Source organism: Atta colombica, unplaced genomic scaffold (genome assembly GCF_001594045.1).
Source record: "Atta colombica isolate Treedump-2 unplaced genomic scaffold, Acol1.0 scaffold89, whole genome shotgun sequence".
NCBI classification, from domain to species: Eukaryota; Metazoa; Arthropoda; class Insecta; order Hymenoptera; family Formicidae; genus Atta; species Atta colombica.
The window spans coordinates 1066954-1079879 of NW_017259582.1; the positions used below are offsets into that span (position 1 = coordinate 1066954).

The 12926-nt window shown below is 28.3% G+C and overlaps 1 protein-coding gene across 2 annotated transcripts in view; it reads left to right on the plus strand.

Moving 5' to 3' along the window:
• LOC108693260 overlaps positions 1-12926 on the plus strand; it is a 170671-nt gene that overhangs the window by 149566 nt on the left and 8179 nt on the right. For both annotated transcript variants that reach the window (XM_018202117.1, XM_018202118.1), the window contains exon 12: positions 8067-8129. In XM_018202117.1, the coding sequence (XP_018057606.1) occupies positions 8067-8129 (63 nt within the window). The remainder of the gene's footprint in view (positions 1-8066; positions 8130-12926) is intronic.

A 12926-nucleotide genomic window follows, 5' to 3' on the forward strand; every position in this document is an offset into this window, starting at 1 on the left:
GTGACATTCACATGTATCACATTAAATTTTGTCTTGATAGAATGAGAGAAAGTAGGATGAATAGTTATACCTCGAAATTCTTTGAACGTTAGCTAAGCCCAACGTATTGCAAAAATAAGTCGCACTCATTTGCCCAAGTTTTAATCTTTCCCGAACAAACTTTAAAAAGTAATCTTTTTGTACATGATTTATCCTTTCTAATTTAGATACAACTTTTCCCTCTTTTTCCAACATATTAAGTGTGGGAAAAAGTTCGTAGCGTTTTTCCCGTTAGGTGGCATTAAAAAAACGCCACAAACTTTTTCTCACACCTAATATTTACACATTGTAAATGACAAGATTAAAATATGTATGCATATAAATTGAGAAGTATGCATACTTTTCTTATTCGGCGCAATTCAAATTATTACATATGTAGAATATAGTATAAATGCACACGAAAATAAGTATCCAACTTCGACTATTATGAACATTGTCCCTTATTTGTTGTGTAGTCACATTATATTATACAGTTTCAATAAATCGTTTACTATTGATTATTTTTATTATTTATTAAAAAATATCTCATGTGTGTCTTAGAACATACAATGTCTTTAGGATCATCGTAATTTCTTTTGTCTAACCGATAAAATGATAGCTGCGTGATTTTGATTTTTGCAATTATTAAACATAGCGAGTGAAAATATTAAAAAGATAGAAAAGGTATACTTTCTCTATCTCAAGTTACTGGCGCGTGAAAATAATAATTTTTCACGAGCCAGCAACTTGAAATTTTTATTCTGATTCCATTCTGTTGAACAGCGTGCATCGGCTGAACTTATTGATTTATTCAGAGAGTGAACAACCACCATTATCACCACTACTAACCGCTACTACCACTACCACCCTCCTTTTTCCTGGACGACCAACGTTGATTAGCATACATGTCATTGTTCTCGACCACTCTCACTATTTCCAACCTCTAGCGAGGTAACCTTGCAAAATTGCAATTGATATCGTATTTCCAACAAGTTACCGGCGCTATCTCATCATACTCGGTCAATCAAACATCTAGTGTACTAGCGTAACAAAAAAAGGAATTTTTGTCAGACAAAAAATGCGTAATGGATGTAATAAAATATAATGTATATAGAAAAGTGTCCGCACGTCAAATTAGAATTGATTGTTAGACTTCAATGAAAGAAACATTTTCACTAACTTTTAATTTTTTATTTTTACTACTGCGATAATGGTAAAAATTATAATAAAAAAAATTTTTATTATAATTTTTTTTCTTTTTCTAATTCATAAAAAATTAAGAAAAAAATCATTGATTTTTCAGTTATCAAGAATCATATTTGGAAATTTTAAAAGATTTTCAGAATGCACGTTCGAATTTTTAAAAATATAAAAGTTTAAAATTGTCAAATAGTAATGGGAAGGATAGATAGGACTATATCAGTCTCTATATATTGTTAAATTTAATCAAAGGATCATTTATAAAGAGTTTCTCTGCTAGGTTAGTAATTACGAAATTTTTCTGTATATTCGGAATACAAGATTTAAACTTGCGACCCTTGATTATGAGTTCGTCGTTCTCACATGGAGCTACACGATACTCCTAAAATTGTTAATGTTTAAATGAAATTATCGAGTGACTAATTATTTATTTTTTCTTGTTATTATTATCTTTCCAACTTTATTCACCTCAAATTATTTTAGATTTTTTGGAAATATACGTCAATGTTAATAAAAAAAAAGAAAATATGATGTTTTATTAAATTCTTGTACAGAATATTAACTTAATTATATACTGCTGATCATTAAAATTGCAACAATAGGAAAAATGTATTATATCGAACCGAAATTTAGATAAAATTTTATATTAGGGAACTCTCTCCGAAGACTTTGACATATGTCATCTCTCAAAATCACCTAAATAACCTCCAAGTTTTAATCGTCACTCGTTAAAAAGTTATTAACACTCAAAGTTGGTAATTTTTCCCCGCTTTGTGAAAAGTTGGATAACTAGATAGAGGGAAGGTACCGATGGGATGGACTGATTAGGGAAGTATGACTTTCTAGACGAAATGAGATCCACCCCATCTCCCCATGAGAGAGTGTCTAGAAGCACTCGATTTTCTACATAAAAAGAAACTTAATTATTAAATTATTAATAAAATTCTTTACTTTCTATTGAAAGTAAAGAACGCCTTTAGGGGGGGGGGACGATGTAATCAATAAATTTTTTACTGATAACTTTTTAACGAATAAGCGACAACTAAAACTTGTTGAACATTACTCAGGAACTTAGTAACATAATATCAAGGTTAAGATTGTCAGAAAAAGGTACTCCCTAATGTAAAATTTTACCTAAATTAATATAATACATAGTGTTATATAACAGTTACATTGTTGAATGCAAAATTATTAACACTAATAATAAGGTGTAGTAAAAAAAATCCATTATTTTTCCAATAGATGGCTTTGATAATCTACATCTCGCGTTGTATAAGTGCGATCAGGTTACGCTAGATGGCGTTAGAAATACATAAGATTCGTACTAAAAAAACTTCTCAGACAGTTTTGTGATTGCTTGACTCAATATTGTTTGAGTGCGCGTCAAAGATGGACAGCAAAGAGAAAATACGCCATATTTTACAGTTTTTCTTCGATAAAGGCGAAAACGCAAGCCAGGCGGCTGAAAATGTGAATAGTATTTATGGTCCTGATACTGTAACAGCCAATCACGCTCAATTTTGGTTTCGTCGATTCCGTTCCGGTAATTTTGATGTCAAAAATGCACCATGCTCTGGAAGGCCAATTGTCGAAAATGGCGATTAAATAATGGAATCGTCGAGTCCGACCGTCATGTAAGCACTTTCGATTGCCCAGGAGTTAAACATTGCACAAAAAAACCGTTTGGAACCATTTGAATAAGATACAAAAAGAAGCTCGATGTATGAGTGTCACACGAGTTAACGCAAAAAAACCTCATGGATCGAATTTCCATCTGCGAATCGCTGCTGAATCGCTACAAAATCGACCCATTTCTGCAGATAGTGACTGGTGATGAAAAGTGGGTCACTTACGATAATGTCAAGCGAAAACGGTCGAGATCGAATTGCGGTGAGCCGTCGCAAACGATGGCTAAGCCAGGATTGACGGCCAGGAAGGTTTTGCTGTGTTTGGTGGGATTGACAGGGAATCATTTACTATGAGCTGCTCCCCTATGGCCAAACTCTTAATTCGGACCTGTACTGTCAACAATTGGACCATTTGAAGGAAACAATCGTCCAGAAGCGGCCAGCGTTGGCCAATAGGAGAGGAATTGTGTTCCATCAGGACAACGCAAGGCCACACACATCGATAGTAACTCGCCAGAAGCTCCGGGAGCTTGGTTGGGAGGTTCTTATGCATCCACCTTATAGTCTGGACCTGGCTCCAAGTGATTACCTGTTCCTGTCTATAGCGAATAATTTTGCTGGTGAAAAATTTGCCTCAAGAGAAGCTTGTGAAAATCGACTATCCCAATAGGGAGAGTTTCTATGAGAGAGGCATAATGGAATTACCTTCAAAATGCAACAAGTTATCGAACAAAACGGTGCATATTTGACCTAAATTGGATCATTCTGACTATACTAAATAAAGCCTTCAATTTCATACAAAAATAATGGATTTCTTTTTACTACACCTTATTATGTTACTTTTAATTAATATTAACTGAACTGTAATTCTTATTCGAAGTGCAACAATGTTCAGTGTAATAGTTCATTGTACTGCATAATGTATGTCTTAAATTAGTAATAGTATAATTCAGACTCAATACGCTTGAATTTAAAACTTATTATCTAATAAAAAGAGAGAAGATAAGACTAAGCGCTTTGATTCGTCGAATAAAGAAAATATTATTCTAATAAAGCTTTAGTTTGTTAATCATTGTCTTATATTAAAAGCATTGTATATTTATCATATGTTTAAATCAATACTTTAAACATATTTATTAATATTAAATTTATATTATAAATAGTAATTATGCAATGCTTTTAATATAGAACAATGATAATTAATTAAAGCTTTAGTTAGCGCTTATTCAAACAATTAGATAATAATGAGCGAATAAAAAAAGGTAACAAGCGATAAGTTCTGTTAAATTCAAACAAGCTTGTACTGTACCGTTGTATTATTTTAAAACATAAATCAGCTAATACAATAATTGCACTGAATATGCTGTTAAAATAAAAACAGTGATCATCAGTCAAAAGCGATTACCAATACTAAACAAAATAGGACGTTTTAATGTATATATATATATATATATATATATATTTGTTAAACTAATACAAAAGATTCAGTGAAAAGGAATCAAGAAATGTACGTACTGTTGCAACTTCTATCGCAAGAGTACGCTAGTGATCAAACTCACAGCGATGTATGCATGCGAGAAAAAGTATTTGTTTTGTATTTGTAAGCATTGTCCTTGTTTAATATTTGATAAACAACAAGGATAATGCTAAAGGTCATGGTATATAGAAAAATTTAAAACGTAAGACTTAAACAGTAGTAAGGAAATCAACATGCATATAGATTCGCTACTGCTCACGTTATGGTCTTATGATCTCTATTGATTGATTGATTTGCTTAAGTCTTATGTCTTAAGTTTTTTCTATGTACCATGGTTTTAACAATGTGTGAGCGTGCAAAGCGAACACACTTAGAGTGAAATAAACACAGATTTCTATATATTATACTAGACTAACTCTGTCCCTTTAACTGCTGCCAAAGATATATGCATGCTCAAAATAAGGTTCACGCCAGTCCATTTAATCACAGAGAAATATATATCTTGAATCAATCATAGAGAGGTATACATCTTGATGTCGAAGTTGGGATTTTAAATGCTTAAATTCGATACTACATATGTCATCATGAAAATTATGTATTGAATTATTTTTCGAATTTTTTAAAACAACAGAACTATACTAATAATATAATAATATTTGAGACATTTTAAAAGAATCTTACCCTTCCAATGAGCTCCCTTTCATAATGGGAGCGGACGCGCCGTGTACAGAGAACACCATAGAATAAGACTGAAAATTCGAAAGATTAAAGCATAATATCGGCAAATAAACATTATGCGATGAAAGTTTATGATATCTAAATCATTTATTTAAAAAAATAAATTACCTTTTTATTAGAAAATGAATTAATAAAAAAAAGTTTTATGCGTTTATCAATCATAGTATAATTATTGCAAATCATAATTGTCATTGAATATTTTTTGTAAATAAAATGAAAACATTTGTTGCATTTAAGGATGGTGATTGTATTTTTGCACCTTCCTCACTTTTCACCGGCATTGAACGATTCCTGTGTATTCTCTACAGGAACATTTCTTTGAAAAAATGCCCTGATATCTTAAAAATTGATTCTACATAAACAATAGAACGCGACTTGAGTGAATCGATGGTCTCAAAGACACTGAAGAAATACCTTGAGAAGCTGAGATCCAGAAAATAAATTTACCTGTATCCCCTTCATAAAATCGGCGCATGTGTATAGAACATATGCGCGCTCGTTGGAAAATTAATAATGATGATAAACTTATTAAAATCTGTAAATAATTTTATTGCGAAAAATATAAGTAAAAATTATAAATGTGAAGACACTCGCTCGGCATGCGGGAGATCTGTGTTCAATCACCTGACCGAGGTAATATTTTTCATAAAATTATTTACAAATTTTAATAAGTTTATCAGCATTATTAAGATTTTTCCAAGATGCCTATGAGCATCTAATTAGTATATTACTATTATAATTCTGTCAGAATTGCGAAAAAGTCCAAAAAATCAATTCGGCATGTAATTTTAATGATATATAATATCGAATTTGAGATCCAACTTCAACTGTTAAAGGCTTTTATTTCCTACTAGTTGTGTGTTTACAAGTATGATCCAATAAATTTTTTCTTTAATATTATTTAAAATGTTAATATTATTTAAAATATTTTAAATCATGTTTCCTATATCTTTTCCTATATTTTTAAATATATATCCTTTATATTCATTTCCATTTCACGATGAAACGGGATTTTAAAATAAAAGACACATCTATTATGAATAAAGTAGTCATTCCGTTTCGAATAATTGATATAATATATTATCGTTCCTTATCTTAACTAACTCATCCAATTAACTTCCACATTCGTTGGCTAACATATACATTGCGCTATTACACATTTACTCACTTACTTTCGATTACTGTGTTTTTTACAATTACTAGTCTTAACGGAATGCGCCTTTGTATGAGGAGGCTTTGCATGATTTCCCTTTTGCTCGATTGTCATGTTGTTTCATCAATGCATTTTTTTAACTTTTTTAATATATTTTAATATATTTTAAATATATTTCATTCTATATTTAATTTATTATTGGATCATTATAATTAAATTTCTTTACAATATATATAGATTTGTAGATACTTGAATAATGGAAGTTGATAATAAAATCTGCTTTTAATTATATATATGCGTGCGTGCGTGCACGCGCGCGCGCGCGCGCGTGTGTGTGTGTGTGTGTGTGTGTGTGTGTGCACAGGGTATCTCATAATTTACCTGACAATGCTCGTGTACAGGTAGAGGCGGACTAAACTGAGTTGAAAAGTCCTTCATCATTTTATAATTTTCATAATAATTACCATAACAAGATATTAATTATTAAAAATTGCCGAATATTGGTCTATATCTTTAATAATTTTTTTCTCAAATACTATTAACTTTACAGAAAAACTGTAAAAGAAAAATTGTTTATTTTCTTCTCATAAAGTTCTGAGAATTTTTTCAGAATTTTTTCAGAATTTTTTAATACCGTATTTTCTCATGTTAGTAAAAATAAAAGAAAAGTAGAGTTCTATGAGAAGAAAATAAACAATTTTTGTCTCTTGCTGTAAAGTTGATAGTATTTGAGAAAAAAATTATTAAAGATTAGTATTCGGCAACTTTTAGTAATTAATATTTTCTTAATTATTGCAAAAATTACAAAATAGTAGAGGACTTTTCGATTCAGTTTAATCCGCTCTACCTCCTCACGCGCGTAGGAATTACGGGACATCCCACATAATGTTTCTTCAACTTGTGTGTGGAAGATTTCTAATGAAGTTTCAGTAACAATGGATTTTTTTCCGATATTAGGTTATTAGCCTAATGTTTAACCTAGTCTAGGGGATCCATACAGATATCCACTGATATATGGGACATAGTTTTTAACGCCAGATCTGAACGGTGTTGGTAATCAAGTTCTTTTAATCATCAAATGGAGCTATTTTTGATTCCTAAAACACAAAAAATCGCGTATGTGGGTGCAGGTGAGATTGAACCAGATCTACAGATCACGAGTCAATCGCACTAAGCCATTCAATGCTTTATATATACACATATTACCCATCCACACACACACACACACACACACACACACACACACACACACACACACACACCAAATATATACACATACATATACATAAAGAAGGTATTCAAGACAAGTCACCAACTTTGTTATTGTTAGCAAAAGAAAAAAATACTTCAAAAAAAAATACGATAGAAATCTGTTTGATTTCAAGGGAGATATCCGAAGAGATATTTTGATTAATAGGAGAATAAGAACATTTCAAGGTCGCCAACATGTTTTTAAATGAGGTATTTTTTATTCCTTTCATAATAAAGCATTTTAACAATGAAAGGCATACAATAATATGTCATTCGAAGTTGGTTTCGAAAAAAATCATTTATAAATGAAAAAATCATTTTCTTAACTTACTATTTAGATATATCACATTACATGTTCAAAACAGTATTTTTAAGCATGCGTACTCTAAAGCGATTCGATGAAATATAGTACATTTTAAATTTTACTATTATTAAACATGACTATTATTTAAATGGTCTATTTTAAGTGACTCTTCTTGTATACATACACATATACAATTTGCATGCATGTATAAATAAATTCTATATACATATATTCTACATATTTTATGTTTGTATGTTTATATCTTATTGTAATTTCGATTATTCTTTGCTGTTGCAGGAAGCGGTGGCAAAGATGGAAAGGGCAGCAAAGATAGTAATTTATCTTCTGGTCCTTATGCCGGTAAGTTGTATATTTATTTTCTTATATTAATTATAATATTTCAAATATAAAGTTTTTAGCAAGATTTTGGTTTTTTAAATCTTTTTGCATGAACTATTCTTTGTCGACTCAGGACTACTGTTCCTAATTTAATATTCATTTGTAATTTAATTCATTTTGTAAATCTAAAAATGAAATAACTAATTAGATATTAATAATATATAAAATGCATTGAAAAAAGAAGTGTTCAATTTTAAGATATTAAAATGTTTTATTCTTGTCTCCATTTTTTAAACACTTAAAAATGTTTTAGTTTTAAAACACTATGTTTTTTAAATACAAATACGTATTTTGTCTATTGAAAAAGTTTATGGGATACAAGAATACTTATACAAGAATAAAACACATTACTTTTTATAGTGTGTGCTCTATGTTTGAAGGCACAGAAAGTTTCGTAATGTAGGTTATTAGACAGTAGCAATACCATTATATGTAAATGTATTAACATCATTATCTATATCTTGAACAAGAATATCTATATTTAGAACAAGGATTTTGAAGCAATCTTTAATCCTTAATGTGTACATATGGTTGGATCATTCGTGTTCTGCACATTTCTTCTTTTTTTGTAAACTAGAAGAATTAAATAATTAGTTATACGGTAAAAAATAGTTGTGTTAGAAACGGTTCATTCACGTTTTTTGCTGTTAAATAAAAAGATACATAAATATTTAAAAATAATGGACAAGAGTAACTCCATAGAAATTATTGCATAATCTTATAAAATATATTCATGTCTTCATTAGTTTGCTGTTACAATGATTTCAAACGTTTCGGCTCACTTTCAGCAAAGTAAAAACAATAATCCAATGGATATAAAAACCAAGACTGCAGATTTTTCAAATGTACAACGGATGCAATCTCAAACTTCAATGTTTAAGAATGTAACTGTCAATTAGTTCCAAGACGAAAAAACCCTGCTTCAAATAAGAACGTAATAATCATAATGTTCATATAAAGATCGTAAAAATAAATTATCTTAATTTAAAACATTGCAACAATGTATCCTAACTGAATTTTTTAACATATTCGAGTGTTAATTTAACATAATATAATTATATTATTTAAAGATTTTGTATTAAATTGATTTTCATCGTTTCTTGATTAATGTCAAAATGATACAATTTATGAGTAAATGAATAAGTAACATAAAAATAATGTTTTAAAACATAAATTTTAGGAAGAATGAATAAAATATGGGTTGATTTAATATATCATAAATGTAATTTTACTGAAAAAGTATGCTTTTATGATTTGTTTATCAACTGAATCAATATTACTTTTTTATACTCATTCTTTTAAATAATATTTGAGTAAGCTTTTAGTAAAGTTTAAATAAGCTTTTAACATATTCATCTTAGCTTATCTTAAATTAACCCAAAAATTTGAATGGACCGTTTGGGACATGCAATTTATATTAAATTCAATTTTTTTCCAACAGTATATGTATAATTTATATAGAATTTTTTTAAATCAATCAATCTTCTAAACAATCTTCTAAATATTTTCTAAAGATGTAAATTTAAAGATATAAATTATATGTAATTATATATATAGAATTACTTAATAATTTTTGTATATTTATTAAAATAAATTCAGGACATGAATGATCCATCGTATAAATCAGAAAATCATCATGTATACTAAGGTAATGTGCTTTTTCTTAGCAAGAAACCAAAATTCTTAATTTCAGTGTTAAAGAATCACAGCGATGTACAGCTTTGCGCGACAAAATTGTCCGTCTGATTCATTTTCGCAGATCCTCATGGATAATATTTTGACTACTTCTTATTTGCTCTCTTTCTTTTTCTTTCTTTTCAGCAATAGAGTTCGATTCGAAAATAGCCGAGCGTGTGCTCGGCCTCCTGGAAATCTCTTAGTTTCATAATCCATTCCTTCAGCGAAATAATATAGCGATACGTCCGTGAATTTGACACTTTAATGAAACTTAATACAAATCTCATAGACCGGTTTTCATAGTCCGTTTTTATTTTAAGATCGTCTTAAATAATGTTTTAAGATACTAATAATACAATTTTCTTGATTCGCGATATCTTAAGACTGTACTTAAGACGCTCTTAAAAGATCAATTATTTTAATACTATAAAGAGCATCATTGTCAATATTAAAAATAATTATCTAAAAGAGCATTAAAAAATGAGCTTGATTTTATTTAGTTCAAAAAAATATTTTTATAATTATAGTTTTTTGAAAAAAAGAGAGAAAATGAATATTTAGAAATTATCAGTCATCAAAAAATTACATATAGCATACATAATTTCAACAAAGATTAATACAGATATTACATATAAAGTGAAATGAGAATTATAATTAAAAAACTTAACTAAAATGAAAATTATCAGTTTTTATAGTTATTTTGATGTCTAATATGAATTTGACTTAAAAAGTTTTCTCTAAAATTATAAATAGAATATTTAAAATTTTTAACTGGAATAAAACTTCTTAAGAAGGTTTTCTTGTCTTTTCATTTAATATAAAAACTTAATTTTTTGAGATTATTAAGTTTATGATTAATATGCAAGTATTCTTGAATTCTTTCAAATTTTTTTGAAAACCATTAGTTTTCTTTAAATAAATTATTAAAATAGCTTAAATCTTATGAAAAGAAGAGTCTTCAATTAATTTAATTGAAGACACTAATTTAATCGCAAACAAAAGATAATAAAATAATTTTGAATAAGAATTTTGAAAAACTATATAGTCATATGAAGGAATGAACTTTAAAGTACATTTTGGAACTAAAAAAATGAAATTTTATCGTTTATAAGACTGTTCATAAATTATACTATTTAGATTATATGTTGTGCGACATAACAATGTCAATTAATCGATGTCATGGAAAAAAGAATAGCATTTTTTTTTGTATTTCCAGTACATTTTTTTCTCTTACATTTTATTCATTATTTATTATTTAAAAGATCAAAAATTTCTGTATTAAAAAATATGTGACTCCTCTTCTCTTTTTTTTGGAGAACTTAAATGGCCTAATTTATGATCTCTCTATGATATAATGAATCAGATGTTTTATTATTACTGTAAATTGTAACGAAAATCTTATTAATTTTAATTTTTATAACAAACTTTTTAATGGGATTGAAAAGTATTTGTCAACATATTTCATTTTAAAAGAAATAAAATTTATGCACAATACACATTACGGGCAATAACTGTGGCGTGATGAAGTATGTTAAAAATTTTTAATTTTAAAGTTTTTCAAATTATTATGTAATAGATATTAGAATTCAATATTATATTTAATATTAAAAAAAGTATAAAGAACAGTTATTCTCTTTTTCGGATTTGAAAAAGTTTTTTTATTAAATTACAATTGTTTTTTATTATATTTTCTGCTAAATACAAAATATGTTATTTGTAGCTATCCCTAATTTTGATCACTAGAAGGAAATCAAGGAAACTCTCCTATTTCTTCGATATAATCGTACAATCTGTTTTATATTTGGTCCATAACCGAATTTAGTGCGTATCGTGGCATGAAATAAGTATAGGATCATGGTGTGTAGATATTCCAAAATATCGCGGTTCTCTCGACACGCTCACTTCTTCGTTTCTCCTCTGCTGTGGATGCTAACGCGTCTATTAATATTCACCAGTTATTTTTGGAAACGAGTGCTTACGGAGGCCTGCTTTTTAATGTGCATAAAGTTACATCCCCGCGCATCGAGATGTTCAATGAGAGCTCGTGATCAGAAAATCAACTATAGTACTTCGGGAAGTGGGATCAAAAAGAAGGCAAAAAAGTATACAAACATAAGTCCGGAAATAAGACATTTCAGAATTATAGCCATTTTTGTGTTAAAAAACCTTATTTAATTTGATTTAAATATCTGTTTATGTTTATCATTGACTCTAAAAATAATCGTATTTATTTAGTATTTAGTTATCGTATTTACAAATATCACAAAATTAAAAAAAATAAAAAATATAAAGAAAAATTTTTTTAAATGAAAAAGCGATGCCAAGCGTGAATTATGTTGTCTTCACGCATCCTGGGTAAAGTAAAAATAGAGTCCGCGAAGTTATTTATATTATAACACTATGAAATAACTTATTATTATTATGATTATGAAAAATAAATTACGATTTTTTTTAACATAAATGTGGCTATGACTCGGAAACAATTTATTTTTCGATTTATGTTATATAACTATTTTTCCTTCTTTTTGGATCCCCAATCACTTTTCAAAGTAAGACAATTTTCCGGATATCAATAGAATAATAATAATCAATATTATTATTATTACCCAGCAAACACAAATATATCTCAAACTCGTAACTCATACATCTTAATTTTTTGGATCGTAACAGTAATGTCAAAAGTTACGTGAATTTGCGGAGAATGTTCTCAAATTTGTCATTCCATTTTACCTATAGTAGTTACATAATAGTAATATGATTTAAATACGAAACGGCGATAGGATTGATATAAAACAATTATGTATTGAGATGAAAGATGCATATATTACAGTTTCGCAATGTAAAATTTGTCACTATGACATCACAAATGGGTGAAATTGTTATTTATTTATTACTTATTGACATCGACTCAATTTCTTTGATTTGAAGAAGTTTTGATTATTTCTTGCTATTAGAATTAAAAAAATTAATAATTTATGTAGTTTTGCAACTCTTTTTTTAAATGAAAGAAATATATTTTTTAAATATAAAGAAATATATTTATGTAATAAGAAATTTTCTTAAATAAAAATATTTGTTTTA